This window comes from Dermacentor silvarum, chromosome 11, assembly GCF_013339745.2.
Source record: "Dermacentor silvarum isolate Dsil-2018 chromosome 11, BIME_Dsil_1.4, whole genome shotgun sequence".
NCBI lineage: Eukaryota > Metazoa > Arthropoda > Arachnida > Ixodida > Ixodidae > Dermacentor > Dermacentor silvarum.
Genome location: NC_051164.1, coordinates 45,132,472 through 45,152,574, shown reverse-complemented (window position 1 = coordinate 45,152,574; position 20,103 = coordinate 45,132,472). Strand labels below are relative to the sequence as shown.

At 46.1% G+C, this 20,103-nt stretch overlaps 2 protein-coding genes across 4 annotated transcripts in view; one reads left to right on the top strand and one right to left on the bottom strand.

The window, feature by feature from the left end:
* LOC119432548 (neprilysin-4-like) overlaps nucleotides 1-20,103 on the top strand; it is an 811,607-nt gene that overhangs the window by 353,171 nt on the left and 438,333 nt on the right. The gene's annotated exons all lie outside the window — the stretch shown is intronic.
* The window catches only part of LOC125941613 (neprilysin-4-like), a 100,852-nt gene that overhangs the window by 45,468 nt on the left and 35,281 nt on the right, over nucleotides 1-20,103 (bottom strand). For all 3 annotated transcript variants that reach the window (XM_049659294.1, XM_049659295.1, XM_049659296.1), the window contains exons 7-8: nucleotides 19,725-19,776; nucleotides 16,989-17,056 (exon numbers count right to left, since the gene is read on the bottom strand). In XM_049659294.1, the coding sequence (XP_049515251.1) occupies nucleotides 16,989-17,056; nucleotides 19,725-19,776 (120 nt within the window). The remainder of the gene's footprint in view (nucleotides 1-16,988; nucleotides 17,057-19,724; nucleotides 19,777-20,103) is intronic.

Genomic DNA, 20,103 nt, shown 5'->3' with positions numbered 1-20,103 from the left:
TAATCGCAAACATTTGTCGCTTCATCTTAAAACAAGACCGGTGAGCACGCAAGACCGGCGAGCAAGGCAGAATAAAGTTCGCGAACATGTACCAATATGTGTTCAAACTACGCGATGACCGAAGATGATGGACGTAGTACTTTGTGCACTGACAAAAAAAGCGAGAAAAAAAGAAACCAAGTCTGACACGTTTGCAAAACGTGAAAGCGAAAGCCTGCCAGCAGTGGAACAACACGATGAAGGCCCAACCGCATGCACGCGATTTTCGAGCGACAGCGACAAGCGACGGCGACGAGCGACAGGTTTTGCCGTCGCGGTGGGCTATCCGTCGCTGTCGCTGGTCGTGTCGCCGGTTTCTAGCCAGCCAGAAAATATCGCTTGTCGCCCGGAAGTCAGCGCGACGACATCCGCTGGGGACAGCGATTGCACAACAACATGGCAGCAATCAATCTGCCCGCTTCGATCTGAATTCGCTCATGCAACTTGCTCTCTGCTGTGACAGCAAAAAATAAATAGCACAATCAGTCATCGCTTCACCTCATCGCTAGCTGTAGACTAAGTATCGGCGCTCTCTTGTCGTTATTATTGAGATCGGTTGTTTTGTTTTGACGGTGTTAGGCCTGAGACGCCACCGAGAGCCGAGAAAGTGTTTTAGGTTTTGCCCAACAGATGGCGCCACGGCACCTTACGCTGGCGGCATGGGACGGAGTTCCACTGGGGATGCATGGGACGGATTTTCACTGGGGATGATAACATATTTTAGCCAGGTCTAGATAAAACATTGACCTTTTGATAAAATTGAGATTTCTTTACGCGCGCACGATAACACTTATTCGCACAACAATGTAAATCCGTCGCTACTCTTTTTCGCGATGTCGCGTTCATGCGGTTGCTCCACGCCGCGACACGACAGCGCGACAGGGTGTGCCTGTCGCGTCGCTTGTCGCTGTCGCTTGAATATCGCGTGCATGCGGTTGGGCCTTAACGCGCGAGCAGTGGCACGAGCGCGAGGGGTCGGACTGGGACGCTGGCATGACCAGCGGCTGCGAAGCGAGTTGTGGACGACGACGACGAGCGCGCGTGCACTGGCACGAGCGCGTCTCTGTGATCACGTGACGTGTGCAGTCAGGCACGCACTAGGCACCTTTAAGCAAGCCAGAACCGTGGAGCAACCGTGGCTTTAGCCATATACGTACATGATACATTAAATACCATGTAAGAAAAATAAAAGGCAGCCATGCTTTCAGGGAAGCGTGTCTCGCGCAGCGTAGGCCCGGGTTCGATTCCCACAAAGACCGAAATGTGCCAAACTTTCTTTTCAAAGCTACTAATTAACGTTGTTTACAGGAACCTCCCTGAGAAATGTGACGTTAATCTGAGCAATTTAGAAGTGTGTTTGCTCTTTGCGGCGGCCAGTTTTGCCAAGATCCCCGCAAAGTCACCGAGAACATAGACACCTAAGGCTTGCACCTTAAAAAAATGTCCAGTGCCAATAGCCGTAACTATTCAACCTTTATTTAATGTTTGACTAAACATGCAGCAGCATTTGTTCCATGAGCTTGACTCTACCCAGAGGAAAAAGTTATGACACAACTTATTGTGCGCACTACGCTCATCCGTTCAATACACGCACCAACCAGCCCAAATTAGCATTATACTAGCGCTTATGGACGCATTGGATTGTACTGCATTGCAACATTTGGGTTCCCAGTGGCGAACCGAACGCCCGTCTGCTTCACCTCTCTGCCTTTCGTCTGCTTGCTTCCTCTCTTTCTACTAAATGTACTAGCATTCGTACTGCCCTGTTTAAGAGAAAGTGTTCTCTTTGAGAGTTAAATTATTTGTCAAACAATTATTTTACTGTTCCAGCAACTATAGCACAAATGCGAAAACAAAACCGATTTTGTTTGGTTCTCGGTGCTCTCAGAGTACTCCACCAAGGGGCACCTCGCGCTTCACTTCCGATCTCGAAGGATCTAAAGAGCGGTTCACAACGCTGCAATTGTGTAGTCATCCGGATATTATCGTATTATGTTATAAATATGGTTAGTTTACCGGAAATATGTCTTGATTTGAACTCAAGAGGGGAGCAAGGCCCCAAGGAACCGATATCAACGCATCGTGAGCGAAGAACAGAAGCAATGGATGGTTACACTTGGCACGTTCAAATTTGTCGCCTTGCGGTGCACACTTGTGTGCTCATCACGTGCCGTCATAGCACAGGGAGGTTTGCGCTGAATGTGTTCCACTTTGTCTACAAAACTCTGCAGATTCCGGCATCGAAGAAGTTGTCCTGTGTTCGGGTTCACGTATGCGTTTGGATACGCGTACCCCACCCTCAACGGATTTTCAACAGTGTACGCGGACTCGTAACTTGCTCATGAGGTAAGCTCGTAGTAATGTATTGGTTTGGTTTGCATAGCATATGTGGTAAAATGATGTGTTGTAAGCCGGCGTCGCGAACAAAAGTATTGTTTCAAAAAGTTAGTAAACAGCGTCATAGAGCAAACATGACGCGTGAATGGAAAGGATTACCTATCATTTTGGGTCGAACTACATGGTAGCGCGATCGGCTTTATTTCCATGTTACTCTTATAACATCTTGCTTACTCGCATATAAACGTAGAATAAACGTACATTCAGTTGCGCATTTAACTTGTATTCACGTTTGTAATGCCTTGAGAGCAGATTGTATCCGATATGTCAAGAAATTCCGTTAGAATACGGAACTATACGTTCGAGCTAACAGCAGTGGTTCACTACGTGTGATAGTTACTTAACTGCTTGCAAGCACTTTTTTATTGTAGAGACCAAAAAAATTCTTAACTCTGCTGCGTCTTTCCTTAGTGCAACTGCTTGTTGTGCGGCAAGACGTTTTGCTTCGAATGATGTCTGGGCAGTCTACATTCTTGTCAGTATGCTAGCTGTAAATGTTTTATTCGCTGCAAGAAAGTTTGGACATACCATAAAAGCGAACGCAATCATCATAGACTGTATTTTATAAGTACTTCAGTTTTATTGCTAAAGCGGAGAGTAGATATGCATGAAAATCAGATGATTGTGTTGATAGTTAGCAGGGACAAGGTAACATAAGATTACTAATTCATCATTTTTTTACCGAAAGGCTAGTTGCTGTTGTCGTGCTAGAGTTCAGAAGGGATGTCCTACATGCCATGGGCCAATGTCTTTCATGTTATTGCAATGCTGTATCCGTCAAAGTGAATGGATGTTTTAAAAGTGCGAAGCACATTAGGGTTCCCGGCTGTCGGCGTCTTATGCGATGTCATGTTGTTGTGGTCACGCGCAAAAACAAGATCTGCTAAAAACTCGCGTCTCGTTCACTTGGTATATACCAAAATTGGCATAGAAAGGTACGAATGCATGGCTAACATGACTGAAAGGTCGTGACGTCAAAAACATCACATGTTCGTCAGTTATGTCACGATTAACGATACTAAAATCACATGTGGCGCCTACCCGCATACCCGTATGCGCCACACGTGAAACTCGTGAAAATTGCTTCCGAAACGCCAACCTGGTACCAGCGCAGCGCATGAGGGTGCCACCACCACACGAGCACTCGATCCCTCCTCACTCGTCCAACAATAGCACAACAATAACATAAGGGAAACACCGCCGCATTACTCTTTCGCACTTCGCCAGGTTTCATGTTAGTGGAGCTGCATTAGCGCTGGATTTTAACTACAACTGCGCAAAATTTGAATCTAGCGCCTCAAGTACCTCCAATCCTGTTAAGATTTTGCGCTTGTGTAGCTCAAAACCAACAGTCAGTTAACATAAGGGAAACAGCGGCGCATCACTGCTTCGCACTTCCCCAGGTTTCATATTAGTGGAGCTGCATTAGCGCTGGATTTGAACTACACAAGCGCAGAATTTGAGCAGAATTGTAGGTAAATTAATCGCAGTATTTGTGCAGAGTTTGAACTACACAAGCACAGGATCTTTTTTCTCAGCATTTTACTACCTGAATCATGGCCATCTACTTAACTGCGTTGGTAATCACTGTTGGCGACATTGGAATGCTGGTGGACAAGCACGCTTTCGATATTACAACACGTCTGACAGAGTGCAGCTGTGGCAACATAGGCCGGTGTTAATACATAGGACTCCGACTTCATATATTGATGTCATTTGATTATGGTCTAGCGGGCAAAAATGCTAAATTGGTAAAAATAATTTTAATTTGCTCTTGGTAGGTTGTGCGAGCAAATCAAACAAGCTGTTACACATGAAATGGAGCATTTCTAGGTCTTTCCTGCAACACGGCAGCCCTGGATAGCTTTACAGTCAAGTGTTCCCACTAAAGTTTAACTATAAAGCGTCAGCAATGTTCAGCATTGTGGGAGGCTGGCATCGCAAGAGATAAATTTATTACGAAGTTCAAATGTAAAAATGAGGTGTTCCTGATAGGGTTATTGGAACCAAACCATACGTTTAACAATCTTATATGAAGCAGTCTTGGACGGGAAAATTTATTTCTTTTGGGCGATGTGGCACGAATGCATGGGTAATGCTTGTAACATAGACATTACATCACTATTGCTTAACATGGTGGCACCCCTGCGTTTTAAAATTTACAGGGCTCGGATTCAAGAATTTCAACCTTTATTGCAAAATTAAGGATGGACCCTTCTTATTATGAGAGATTATCATTATTGCATACCATCATAGAGTGATGATATTTGCGCTGAATGTATCTTATTTTACTTATAGAACCTGCACACTGCTGTATCATGGAAATTTATTTTGTGTGACACATGCCACGAAGCTTGCCGATTTGCAGAAATATAAGGCGTCTTTTTTTTTTTCGAGAGGTTCTGGCCTGGTTTAGTGCAGGGACATTATTAGTGTTGTTTATGTGCGTGGACTGTTTGTGAGAACTCTCTAGATTGTGCATGAAGAAAGAAGAAACAGAAGAAGGTGAGCCAGGGGCAGCTTGCGCGCTTGACAGCGTCAAAAAAAGGAAACCAAAAGAAAAGGAAGAAGAAGAGAGGCAGGTGCCGAACGGGGAGAGGGGGCTCGTGACTTGGAAGACGCAGGACCAGTGCGCTGTTCCGGGAGCTCCTGCCGCGGTAACTGAGGCTTGCCTGAGGTCAACGCGCCTGCCTGTCGGTGCAAACGCGGAGTGGCGCCTGGTGTGACGTCGCTTGGAGCAGGCCTGGCTGCTGCCTGCTCGTAGCCGCCTGTTGGAGAAGCTTCAGGCTGTGTCCTGAGCGAGGCCTGACCGAGGCCTTTGCGTGAAGCTTAACCGAGGCCTTTGCTCGAGGCCTAACCGAGGCCTTTGCTTTGAGGCCGCCTCTTGCTCGAGGTGGGCCGTGAAGTTGTGGCGGTGGAAGCCGCCCGCCCGACACCCGTCGAGTGCTCTGGCCACGGTAATGCAGCCGTGGGCCGTCGCCTGCCTAATCTGATCATCATCAGATTGCCATCATCCTACCTTGGCTCACCTCCCACGAGGGTCAGCGTGCCTTGGCTTGCCTCCAACGCGAACCGTCACGACAGCTCAGACGATCTACCGCCGATCGACGAGACCATCAGGACTGAAGCTGTGAGACGTACTTGCTTCTTCCTTGAACGCTGCGAGTAGGACTTAGTGTAGACGTGTGTGTTTTATGAACCTTTGCTCTGTATTCTGTGTTTAGTGCTTATCTTGTCTCAGTTCTATCATGCTAGATAAATGTTCGTTTACATCCGCTCGTGCGTCTTTGACGTTCATTACTGCCTGACTGCACACAGACATACGTGCCGAACTATTCCATCACAATTTCTGGCGTCCTCGACAGGACAAAGCTCTATCGTCACATCTTAGAGTCGCACGTAGTTTGTGTGCGGCAGACGATAATGGACGAAAAGAGAATGCTAGTTGAGTTAGGTAAGGAGATGGGACTGAGTGGAGAGGCTTTGAAGGCTCAGAGCAGAAGAAAATGAGAGATCAGCGAGCAAAGGAATGATAAGAAACAAAGATTGCGGCACAGGAAGAGCAAGTGCGAGAGTTAGCCCGCCTGGAGGCTGAACGAGCACTCCTCAAAGAGCGACGGCGGATAATAGTGGCAGAGCATTCACAGGCATGTGTCGTAAGCGATGAGACTGGTGGTGGCGATGGTTTTCGCAGTCCTCATAAGATGATTCCGCCCTATAAGGAAGGTAGGGATGAACTAGACGCCTACATTCAAAGGTTTGAGAGAGTGGCTGCTAGTCAAGGTTGGCCACGAGAGAAGTGGGCCTTGTCATTAAGTTTGTGTCTGACCGGTGAAGCGTTAACGGCAGTAGGTCGGATGTCCGCGGAAAACGCCACGGATTATGTACAGTTGAAACAGACTCTTCTGCTGCGGTTCCGCTACACGGAAGAAGGATATTGCTTGAAGTTTCGAGACGCGAAGCCTGAAAATGCTGAGACGGCAACACAGTTTCCAGGACGTCTTGTCGTCTACTTTGACCACTGGCAAGAGTTAGCCAACACACCGAAGGCGTATGAAGCGCCGAGAGATAACATCGTGTCGGAACAGTTTTTACGACGCTGCGAGGCAAATTTGGCCATCTTTCTCAAGGAAAGAGGGTGTCGTGACCTTGACACACTCGCAAAGACAGCCGACCAGTACCTGGAAGCGCAAGGTGTCAGAACTCTTGCCAGAGGCAAGGAAGAAAAGGAAGGCGAGGGGAAGCTTCTAGCCCACAATAAAGCACTGGCTACAAATGAAAGCAAAGGAAAACCATTCTGCTTTCTTTGTAACAAACAGGGTCACCGAGCTTCCGATTGCTGGTCTAGATCCAGAGCTTCAAAGGCATCACCCTGCTGGATATGTAGGAAGACAGGTCATAGGGCAGATGCTTGCCCTACTGGCTCTAACAGGCGTGATGAAGCGTCATTCTCTCTCTTAAGACCGCACCAGTCTAAGGTGAAGAGGCAAAACAACAGGAACGTGCCCAACCAAGTGCGGAAGACGATCACGACGTTCTTTACGTTGCTCGGAGTGGTACAACGTGTACAGGTGTGTCGAAACCAATGCCAACGGTAATGGGTCAGCTTGAAGGATAAAGGGTGACCATCCTGCGAGATACCGGCTGCGATACAGTCGTAGTAAAATGGCCCCTGGTTCCTGAAATCTAAACTGACGGATAGTACCTCATAATACGCCTATTAGACCGGTCCGCAAAGAAATTGCCGGAGGCGGAGGTGTACATTGACTCGCCGGTTTTCAAGGGACACGTTCATGCAGTTTGTATGGAGAATCCTTTGAACGACGTTGTACTAGGCAACGTTGAAGGCGTCTATCCGATTGTCGATGCAAAGAGCAATCAAGCAGGTTCAGAATTGTCAAGTTGCAGTGCGAAAGATTCACGTAAAGTTGGAATGACGGCTGCTACAGAGAAAAAGAAGGAGCAGCAGCACCAACTACCCGCACCACAACTCAACCAGTTAAACATCAGCCCGGAGGAAAAGCAGAAGTTGCAAAGCACGGACCCCACGCTAGAAGCTTGTTTTGCAGCATTGGACAAAAGAAGCACGTCCCAAGAAGCAAGCTGTTACCTAGTTTGTGTTAGGTTAGAGGCATCCTCTTCCGGCGCTACCATACTGCAGAACGACGGGACATCGAGCAACTTGGGGTTCCGAAGAAGCTCCGGGACACCGTACTAAAGATGGCGCATGAAGGGGTACTTGCTGGCCATCAGAGACAAAAGAGGACAATAGACTGTGTCCTTGAGCAACTTTATTGGCCGGGAGTACATGCGGATGTTACACCTTTCGTCAAATCGTGTGACATCCAAAAGAACTGTACCAAAGCACCTTGTAGGTCGCGTGCCATTAGGGAATACGCCCATCATCGCGACACCATTCCAACGAGTCGCATTCTACATTATTGGTCCTTTGTCACCAACGTCCGATAAAGGGAATAAATATGTACTGACCATGATTGACTTTGCCACCCGCTACCCCGAATGCGGTAGCATTACCAAGTATTCAAACAGAGCGGGTAGCAGAAGGCCTACTAGAAATGTACTCCCGTGTTGGGGTTCCACGTGAGATAGTGAGTGACCATAGGCAAGTCTTTCACGTTCAGTCTAATGCAGGAACTGGGACGAATACTGTCATTTAGACAACTGCCCACAACGCCGTACTATCCCATTGCGTAGGGTCTCGTGGAAAAGTTTAATGGGACGCTTAAGCAAATGATCCGACGCATGTGTCAAGAATGCCCTAAAAATGAGATAGATATTTGGCCCCATTGCTGTTCGCCTACCGAGAGGTCCCACAGACAAGCCTGGGGTTTTTTCCATTTGACCTCCTGTATGGAAGATTTGTGCGGGGACCGATGTCCATCCTTAAGGAATTATGGACTGGCGATATCTCGACGCCGAGACCAAGACGACGTACGGATATGTCGTAGAGCTCCAGGGAAGGTTACAGGACAGCTGCAAAATGGCTCATGAAGAGCTCCAGAACTTCCCAAAAGAAGTACTATGACAGAAAATCAAGAGTCAGGCAGCTTTTTGCAGGTGATAAAGTGTTACTGCTCCTTCCATCAGGGAAAAACATGCTAAACTTGACATGGAAGGGTTCTTCACGGTGGTCGAAAAGCGGAACGATTATGACTACCTTATCGACCTCGGTTCGCGAGTAAGCCTCTTCCACATTAACCTCCTTAAAAGCTACGAGGAAAGGGAAACGGAACCACACAACCAGAAGTATGGCGCAGTTGGCATCGAGTCGGGTATTTCAGAAGAACAAAAAATTTCTGTGGCTCTACACCAGAGAGAGACCCATAAAAATGTTGCCGTAGTGAAAGACTTGAGCTTTCAGCAGATAGACCAGATTAATAAGCTTTTGGAAGAGTATCAAAGTTCCTTACTGAATATGATTTCGCGGTGGACAAGATCAAAGGGGCAGACAATATAGGTGCTGAATATCTTAGCCGTGTGTGAAATCCTCAGTGGTGTACTGCTTAACTAATTTGTCCTTTTTTCTTACGGCAAGTTCTTCTTGGACAGATGACCACAACATGCAAATCGTGTTTGTGTATGTTGTCTAATTGTGTGCACCCTAAACAAGTTGTTCCCCAAACAACTTTCTTAAGTGGGGGATAATTGTAGTGCAGGGACATTAGTAGTGTTATGTGCGTGGACTGTTTGTGAGAACTCTCTAGATTGTGCATGAAGAAAGAAGAAACAGTAGAAGATGAGCCAGGGGCAGCTTGTGCGCTTGACAGCATCAAGAAATGGAAAGCAAGAGAAAAGCAAGAAGAAGAGAGGCAGGTGCCGAACGGGGAGAGGCAGGTGCCGAACGGGGAGAGGGGGCTAGTGACTTGGAAGACGCAGGATCAGTGTGCTGTTCTGGGAGCTCCTGCCGCGGTACCTGAGGCGGCCCTGAGGTCAACGCGCCTGCCTGTCGGTGCAGACGCGGAGTGGCGCCTGGTGTGACGTCGCTTGGAGCAGGCCTGGCTGCTGCCTGCTCGTAGCCGCCTGTTGGAGCAGCTTCAGGCTGTGTCCTGAGCGAGGCCTGACCGAGGCCTTTGCTCGAGGCCTAACCGAGGGCTTTGCTTTGAGGCCGCCTCTTGCTCGAGGTGGCCCGTGAAGTTGTGGTTGTGGAAGCCACCCGCCCGACACCCGTTCGAGTGCCCTGGCCACGGTAATGCAGCCGTGGGCCGTCGCCTGCCTCATCTGATGACCAGTGCCATCATCCTACCTTGTCTCGCCTCCCACGAGGGTCAGCGTGCCTTGGCTTGCCTCCAACGCGAACCGTCACGACAGCTCAGACGATCTACCACCGATCGACGAGACCATCAGGACTGAAGCTGTAAGACGTACTTGCTTTTTCCTTGAACGCTGCGAGTAGGACTTAGTGTAGACGTGTGTGTTTTATGAACCTTTGCTCTGTATTCTGTGTTTAATGCTTGTCTTGTCTCATTCCTATCATGCTAGATAAATGTTCGTTTACATACGTTCGGTTCGTGCGTCTCTTACGTTCATTACCGCCTGACTGCACACAGACATACGTGCCGAACTATTCCATCACATCTGGTAATGCACTATACGTTATGTTGTTGTTTGCGAGAAGACTGTAATGTAGACTTTTTCCTTATGTTTTCTGGCAGTTTAAACTGTGGCATGCTAAATCACTTGGGCAAAAATACTGTGATCGCTACCGCGTGTGGAGCCGTGTTCGAACGCACACGAGCAAACGCAGCTTTGCCTTGCCTGATTGTGTCACGGGCACTTCTGAAGTACTGCCTGTCTAATAAACTAGCTTTGTGGCATGGAAGCACCATCCGCTTCTAAGCGTTGCTTTCGGTTTAATTGTGGCATCACGTCACATTATATCCGTAATATATATTGTTGTTCTAGTCCCCTCTTGTTTTAAAATTGTGTTTGCATTGTTTACGTGGTTTATGTGGAAATGCGGTATAGACCACCAGTGCTCCAAGTTTCACTTCATCACAAAGTAAGCTACATGTACCTAAGTAATTCAGTATAGCAGAAAACTAAAGTCGAACTGTCGGACACTACCTAGCCTCAGTGCACAGTCTCAAGTAAAAAGATCACATTCGTCATGCAGAGGCACACACCATACCTCTTTGATACTTGTTGAACACTTAAACTGTGATAAAAATTATTATTTATGTATCTTCAACTATAAGTTATCAGCCATTGCTCCTGACCTAGGCACTTGTTCAAGATTACTTTCACGGTAACTCATCGAAGCCTTAAAACTTTTATATGCAATTATTAAGTCCACTTGTGGTCTTTCTGATTGTAACTACATCACATTTACAAACGCAAGTTGTACCCGTACCTCCCGCACCTTGAACATATCACCTATCTTTGCCCGTACTAACATATTGAAATACAGTTTTTCTCATGTACAATTGAGCTATGGAATTCTCTCCCCAACGACATTCGTTCACTATCACTAATAGATTTTATAGCTACCACCACTAAGCACCTCGCTAACATGTAAGCGCTTTCTTTTTCATTTTTTTGTGTATGTGTATGCTTGTTATTGTGTAGCAATGTATTATGTTCCCACTCCTGCTATAGCACTATATAGGGCTGCTGTATAGGTAAATAAATAAATAAATTATCGCCGCATTTCTTTTTCTGGCTTATTTTGCTTATTATAGAGGGTTACTACATATGTAAGTCGAAACCAAATAAGATGGGCAATCAAAATCCAACAGTGTGTAAACTCGGGACTTTCGTTGTGCAATTTGATGGCTGAGAAGAAGTATGAATGAATGAATAAAGCCTTTATTTTAAGGAAGGCGACGGCTCTAGGCCGCTAAATACATCACAAACTCTTTTAACCTTTACTTGACACAGGGCTAGAACATACAGTAACCATGCTTGCGTGCTGTAACCCTGTGCCAAGTAACTTTCAATTGCAGTCCAGCTTTCCAGTGTATGCTTCCATTATAGCGAAAGCTACTCTGGCCGGTGGCATCACCGCGAGCTGAGCCGTTGCCTAGCAACCACCGCAGCTGGCAGCGTTTCTTGCCATCACGCCGTTTCGCTGTGGCTGGTGGCAGCAACGCGAGCTCAGCCGTTGCCTAGCAACCGTCGCAGCTGCCAGCGTTTCGTTCTCTATAGTCTGACCTCCCCGCGGCGTCTTTCGCCCGGCGAACTGCTTCACTAGAGAGGGTCCGGAATGCCAAGCGCGCGAAGCTAGCGTCGGAGACTGAGGAAGAGCCAGCCCTTCGGCTCGCAAAACGCTTGGACTTGTCGGATTATAATTCATACCTGGCTTATATCGATCAGTGTATACCTAAGTATAATAATTACAGCTAAAACAATGGCTAATCAAGTGAAACCAAGACTTTCCAGGCTAAACCAAGCTTTCGCTTTGCATATCTAGGGTTAGCTGAGCTAAGCCAAATTTCGTATTTTTCTTGCTTCCTGCCAGAGGGCTGATAACATGTTTCACAGTTTAGCAGCCAACTAGCCTGTCAGTAGCAGGAGTAAAATATACCAGCTATATTGTTTAGCGATCTGAAGGAATGTGTAGGCAGCTTCCTTAGAAAACTAATGCCGTAGAATAAACACACAGTGATGTGATTTTGACTTTCTGTGCGCATGTCATAGGTAGAGAACAGTACGGTGGGAGCGGTTACCAAAGTTCGGACTAGAAGGAAAAGCCAGTATAAAAGTGTGCACACCAGTGATTTCTACTTTGGGGTCTGGATAGCGCACCAAGTGCCCTCGACTGAAGCCAACATTGTCACGGAAGCTGGCGCTTCACGAGTTTAGAGCTGCGCTTTGCCTGCACGAGAGTGCGGCATTTCTTCCACTTATATAACTGCCTGTTGTGTTGTAAACTACCGAAGCAAGCCATAGAAGTGTTTTGTGAAGACGTCCAGAATTTTCATCACAGCGCCGACGGCGTCGTTTACAAGAGTGGCGCAAGCTGGAAACATGGTGAATGATAAAACACTATATGCAAGACAAAAGTCTAAGTTTCGGCCGAAAGGCGAAGCATCAATTGCGATAGCAAATTAGTAGGCAGCTACACGGTGTAAGGAGAGTAGTTTTATCGGCTGCATAAACTTAGACACATTCGCTTACTAACTGAATTAACAAGCATGATGTGAGCGCACACAAGCAAACATGAATAGATTACACTCGACGACCGCAGATAACTACTGTCAAAGTGCTGGCGTGAGCAAGCGCGGCGACAACGAGCGAAGGTACTTCGCTCGAAGCGCTTCAGGGAAACTGAGCGGCGAAAGTACAGCGGATACAAAGGTATGAGCCGTGCGGAGATCGCATTCAAGATACAGTGCGCGCGACAGCCCGCAGCCGCGCAAGGTGCAAATAAGCAGTTGCTGGGAGAGTAGAAGCCACACTCCCTCCCTTCTGCGCTGCCTTCCCGCTTTCCACCTTTCGCGATGGAGATTGAGTCGCGAGTTCCCCTTGCGCCCTGTCGCAAGATACGCATTTGGTGCCGCAGCTAAACATCGCCTCCCCTCCCTTCCTCCCATCCCCTCACGGCATTTTGCCCAACGGAAGACATTGCGTTTGCTCTCCATCGTGCGCTTGCTCTTCGTGAAAGCGCGTGTCCCTCGCGCGCTTTCACTCGCACATGCAGCATACGGTGCGCAGCGACGTGTTTATCGCCCTTGCAGTTTATACAGAAGTTCACGGCGACGATGACGGCGACGCCGACGGTAGAAATCCGCTTGGACTGTCCATATAATAGCTGTCGCAATAAAAACTATTGCATACGGCTTCACATTATCATAAAAGCTTTACCAGGCATGTAGAGACCACAACATCCCCTCAAATGCAGGAAATCAGGAGGAAACATTTGAACAGCAGCGATATTATGAGACCACACGCACAAGTGCTGCTTACGCCGTGCTTCCAGGACAAGCCACTGCACGACACCGCATTAACGTTGGCTTCACCAGTGCCTGGTTCGGTCAGCGGCAAATCGGAATCCAGCAAAACATAGTATAGATCATTGGTCGACACAGGATTTCGTGTGCCCTTTCTCGAAGCCAGCTGAACACACGAGTAAAGTCCACGTTCTTGTATCACTTATCCACTTGGGCGTCCGAGACGCACCGCCAGAGACGGGCTGCGCAAGCGCTGAGTACTGCCGCTACGGATAGCGGCGACGGGTTCGCTGGATGCTTCTGGTGGATTGAAGCAGACACATATGAAGCTTGGCTGTTCATTGCAGTGCGCAAAGAACATATGCTTATGATGAGGCACACGAAGAAAAAGCTCATAATTTACCTGCACAAAAGTGGGGTGGGGCTCAGAAAGACGAGTGGTTACGATATTGCTCGCATGCCGATGTCATTGAAGCACTTACACGCGCTGTAATATCACTGCAGTTAGACACGCATTCCAGAGCCCATTCACTCATTTATGCTGACCTCACAATAGTGGGAAGTCACTGAATTAGTTTAGGAAAGTGTAAATGAACGCAACTGCAGATGAATGCCAGTAAGTGTAAGCGACACGAATGAGTGCCCCTTAGTGCCAGGTGACAATGTGGGCCAACTAGCTATTACCTGCAAGTGTGAAGAAATATGCCTGTGAAAAACCATCAGCCCAGCAACATTGAGTTAGTTTCGAAGAGGCCAAGTATATGTGAAATGTCTTTGTGCCTAACGTGAAGAGCGCAACTGAACGTATTTTGCTCGCTTTAGTTGCTTGCTAAGAGCATTACCTGTGTTCTTCTATTCTCATGGCTTGATTACTTTATTAACACTACATATGTACTCACTGTGTTCACACGTTTAAAATACAATGCTGTAGCTTGAAAGGTCAAACACATTCGCTTGTCGTTCACAACCTCTTATGAGTTATGCACATGTTAAGTGTGTGATATAGAATGTTCTGCTTTCTGTAGTAAATCACCGACCCCTAGCTTTATAATGCTGACACGTGGTCTTGGAGGAAGGAGGAAGAAAGATAGGAAGACAGGCAGGATAACCAGTGTAAATACAAGCGACCTGGTGAAAGCTTATAAAGGGAATGAAAGGAAACAGGAGTGCCGAGATTTAAAACAAAAAGGAAAAGAATGTGTGCACATCAATGTGATGCAGTGCACTACAGCAATAGTTCCCGTGTCAAGTATACCAGGGCAGCCCAAGGGTGTTGAACAAAATGTGTACAATGGTTCTCTCCCCCAACAAGGTGCAATTAAGTGAAGTCGAGTTTGGATTTCTATCCACACCACAATGAGGGTAGTCATATAAAAGACCCCGGATCGTTATCTTGCAGCCTCTGAAGTCTACGGTTAACATTGAGATCCGTTTCGTGCAAAATCACTACTATACTGGCCTCGAATAACTATTGCCCACTTGTGTAACTATTACCCACTAGCGCCCACTTTCGAATCCATTGGTTTTTGAGTGCAAATCGTTTTTTTTCTATGAGTCAATGTCATTTTTGTTGAGCCATGCTCTTGACTATGACTTCTACCAGCATCCTTTAGTGTTTCCTTCACTCAGTACCACATCCGCACCCATTCCATTGGTTTTTGAGCGTTCATCTTTTTTGCTGAGCCATTGTCATTTTTGCTGAGTCATGCTCATGACTATGACTTCTACCATCATCATTTAGTGTTTCCTTCACTTAGTATCACATCCGAACCCATTCCGTTGGTTTTTGAGTTTTAATCATTTTGCTGAGATATGGTCATGACAATGACGTCTACCATCATACTTTAGAGTTTCCTTCACTTAATACCCACGTCAGAACCCATTTGAGTAGTTTCTGAGTGTTGATTTGTTTTCGCTTTGTCAGGCTCATTACTATGAGGTCTACCATAATCATTTAGTGCTTCCTTCATTTAGTGCCCACGTCCGAACCCATTCCAGTGGTTTTAAGTGTTAACGATTTCTTTCGCTGGGAAAATGTGATTTTAGGCGGCTGTTTCATCACCTACATGACACGCATATGACATTCATACCATGACATATCATTTAGGTTCGTTAAATAACGTTGTGATACTACGCCAATTTTGGTACATACCAAGCTAACGAAGCGACATACCAAGCTAATGAAGACGTAGGCGGCTAGATAGATAGATAGATAGATAGATAGATAGATAGATAGATAGATAGATAGATAGATAGATAGATATGGTCAAAGTAGCAAATGTTCGCCAAGAAATGATTCGTATTTAAAAATGGCTGTGGGCGCTTGTGTTCTCCCTGGTCCTCAAAGCTCAGCCAATCAGTACTTCAGCAGCAGCCGGAATGGACTTCTCCACTAGATGGACATTTACAGAGTACCGGCCCACTGGATTGCGACAGTGAAAAACGAAAACTTTGAATGATGCGCTCGCACGTTGAAACACTAGCAACGTGTTTCCACCCAAAGACACGAAGCCCATCCCAGCCGCCGCCCGGAGCGCCCGCCGAGAAGCTCCGCGGAAATGCGCGGAGGTCAACATTGGAGTCCTCTGCGCCAGCGTGCTGATGTGGTGTAGTGGTTAGTGTGTTTCGTTTTTACAAGATGTGCCGGGTTCGTTTCGCAGTGTTTCCATGTTTGTGTAATGTGCGTTTCAATGCTTGTTTGCTGTGTGTTATCAATTTCCTATAATGCGGTTCTGTGCTATGTGTTTAAAACCGTGGGCATAACTGATCTCGGCTGCACCCATAAATAGATGATTTTTTTCATAAGGAAATGCCAAATGGGCCGCATAATCTTTACCCGCATAATATTTGAGCTGCTTAGTAAGTCGGACAGATTTGATTTGAAATAACGCATAAAAATTTGGGTTATGCGTGCCATTTTCCAAGCGGCCCTACTCTGCAACGGATGGCGCCGTTTATATGCTGCCGCATATGCAAGAGCCGCATACGCAGTAGGCCACTTGCAGTGAGGCATTCCTAAGCGTCGAAATTTTGATCTATTTCCCGCCTTGTATGCGCTGTTGTAAGCCGGTATTGACTAAGAGTGTGGGATGACGTAAACTGAAGGACGAGGTCTTAAACATTTTATCGAATAGCAGATGCAATAAAAAGGCACGAAATGGAAAGTTTACAGCACGAATCTTTGTAACCGTAGAGGTCTGCTAGATTTGGCTTAGTTATGCAAACTGATCAATAGGTCCATGCCTGAAGCAGTTACAGCATAGTTTGTCCACTTCTTATGACTCACTATGACTCACAAACCGTCGGGTCAGTTTGTAGGAGCGCACAGGCCGGTGGCCATGGTATTGCCACCAAAGCCTCGGGCCATGGTTAAGTTTACTTAGGACTGCACGTTCATGGTAAGTTACGGCCCCGGCTGTGGACAGAGAAACTAGCGCATAATTACTGGTAATGGGGAGTAAAACTGAAAAATGAAAAGATTAATACTGCATATAACAGGAAAAAAGCATGTTTTTTGTCATGTTCATTGACAATTACCTCTTCTGCGTATGTGCCATTGTGGAACATTTATCCGGTGGGATCTATTTATAGCAGAATAACGTGAATAAAGATATATATATATATATATATATATATAGTTACCTTTTAAGCTGAAGCCACGCGCCAGCTCTCGAGCAATTATACTGCCGATGCCACCATAGTTGAATGAGCTGAAATAACAGAAATTGTGGTTTGTGTCACTCGTCGGCTACACAAAAGCATCGTTCTACGCTTGAAGGGAGGCTTTGTTTTAGGTAGCCTACCATGGCTTCGCCACTATTCTCTGGTGGGTAGGTATCTGGCAGCAGATATTTCGATATATATATATATATATTTGTGTGTGTGTGTGTGTGTTTATAGATGTGTTAAAGAAAATGATCGTACGTTTAACAGCAACGAAAACACTATTACTTTACGGACGTTTCTGCTGGTGCTTCGGTCTTCATCGCGGTGAATGGGAATCCACAAGACGTTCGTTCCCAAATGTGGGAAAGTCACGCGGAAAGGACATGTGGCTCCATACAAAGTGTAAGGTAAAAATATAAAAATGAATATGAACAACTGAAACACACTTTTTTTATACGAGGGACTAACAGATGGACCGAGCACAACAAGGGAATGGCTGCGATGAGTCATGGACTAGGAGGCGTTGTCCTTACCCTCGACAAATCGTGGGAAAAAGTCGTTTCTGCGGTGGCGGAAGGGGAAACATGGGAAAAATAAACATCTGGGTGTCTGTGATGTGCCGCCCCTAATGCAGCGCACTCTGTAGTCTCGAGGGACCACCATCGTTTAAGATAAGACGACACTCTACCGCAGATGTGCCATGCGAAGGGGGCATGCGACGCAATAGCGGCTCCAGAATTTAAAAAAGAGTGAAGATATGCGGACGTGTCACTACGAAGCAAGAATGTTTTACACGCGTCACGGTTAGACTACAACGAATGTACTTTCGGCTATAACCTCGTTTTTCGAATCAGAAGGCAAACACGTGATTTTCACGGTGCTTGAGTGAGTTTTCCGGTTTCAGATACTGAGCCACCACTGAACAGCGGGAAAACCATGGTGGGCTAGGTGTTTATATATATATATATATATATATATATATATATATATATATATATATATCACTGCAGAACTTCTTGACTCGGTTGTACAAGTGGTACAAGGGACGGGAAAAGCAACGTCATATCATCCCCAGACCAACGGACTTACCGAGCGCCTTAATAAGACTCTCGCACACATGCTCAGCATGTACGTCGACGTGGAACACAAGAACTGGGATCAGATTTTGCGTTCTGTAATTTTCGCATACAATACCGCTTGACAAGAAACTACTCGAATGACACCCTTCAGCTTGGTCCACGGTCGCGAAGCCGTGACGACGTTGGATGCCCTGCTACCGCACGAGTGTGACGACATACCTACCGACGTTGTCCGAATTTACTCAGCGCGCCAAAGAAACCAGACAGCTTGCCCGCGTACGTATTTGCTATCACCAAGATCAAGATGCAAAACGGTACGATCTTTGACACAGGTCCGTTCTCTACAATGCTGGCGATAAAGTATGGGTTTGGATACCCATACGCCGTCGTAGACTCTCCGAATAACTGCTAAGACTGTACTTTGGGCCGTACTGAGTTATCCGACGCCATGGAGCGACGTGACCTATGAGGTCGTTTCTGACAGTTACAGTAGCTCCAGTCGCCGCAAGAACTTACCCGAAATGGCGCATGTGGTGCGGATGAAGCCGTGTCTAACTAAGTTTCGTTTGTTATTTTCAGTTTTTTTGTGCTTTTGTTTTGCGTGTGTTACTCTGTGCCCTTTGTACACCGCCCTCATATGCTTAAGTTGCGCATCGGGACGATGCTTCTATCGGAGGGACGCAAATGCCGCGCCTGTACTCTCATGAAGAGGAGGACTATGCGAGCAGGCATGCAGCTTCCTATCAAGGTGCGGTGAAGAAGAATGATTATATATATATATATATATATATATATATATATATATATATGTCATTACGAATTTTGAGCCATTGGGTATGTGTTCCTCTCACATAAGCTCTCAATGCATTGATACTATGTATCACGCTTTTTGCATACACTTGCCACCATTAGAGTTTCGGCAAACATTAGAGATTGCCTTCGCCCAACTGACATCTCTGTGTTGACATATCACAATCTGTGTCCGCGATAACGCCTGTTTGCATTTGGGCACGGCTGTGAACGGCGTAGGGCACATGCACCTTACAGGGCACTGAATGCTGGATTTAACGTAAAGAAAATTTGTAGGCAGAAAATGCCGACCTATAGCATTTAAATATATGAATGAATGTATTTCATCGTTGATTCCAACATGTTCATTGAACTTGCTGAATTTGTTGTTTTCCCGTGGTTTTATATGTTTGCGCCATGTCGAACTACACTCAGCAGAGTGTAGTTTCAACAATACATTTTCGAGCATTAATATTTTAAGGCATTAGTGAATGTTTAGAGTTTCTTTTATAAAATGCGTGGTCTAGCCCCTTAGATATATAAAGACTACCTTGCCCTATATCAGTAGTCACAAAACAACGTTGATTAAATAGCAATGAAGCATTCATGTTCACAATGAAAGAAAAGCGTTGGACGAAAGCCAAAGTACTGGAGCATTGATCACTATACTTGACCTCTGGTGAATGCTCCCTACTGATAGTCCTTCACATTGTATTGACATCTTTGTGTTAAATGCCACGGGCCATTAAAAAAACACTTTGGACCTTCTAAAAAAAGACACCCTGCATATTCAATACGCGAACACAAAAATACACAGAGAATTTCTGACTTTTCGAATTCTTACCGGGGAAGTCCTTGCTGATAAAATGGAGATTCGAAGAGTGCGTAGGGAATTTCTGAAAGAAGCAAATACCTAAAGTGTGCGGTTGAAGTTGTCAGACCGTCTAAAAAATTTAAGCTGGAACTGATAAGTATTAGACACAACTACGGGCGTTCCATTGAACTGCGATGTTGAGTCTTACCAAGCTCGAATCGAAGCATAGTGCAGTTTCTATTTTGTCTTTAGAAGCACCAATAACACCGCTTTCTAAGTGAAGGCGAACCTAGAAATGTCGGAACGCATTTTGTTTGTTTTAGACCTGTTCATGAATCAGCGCATTTGCGGTATTTGACAGGCATAGATTACAGCCTGTGCCCTCACGGAAACGTTCATTAAATATTAG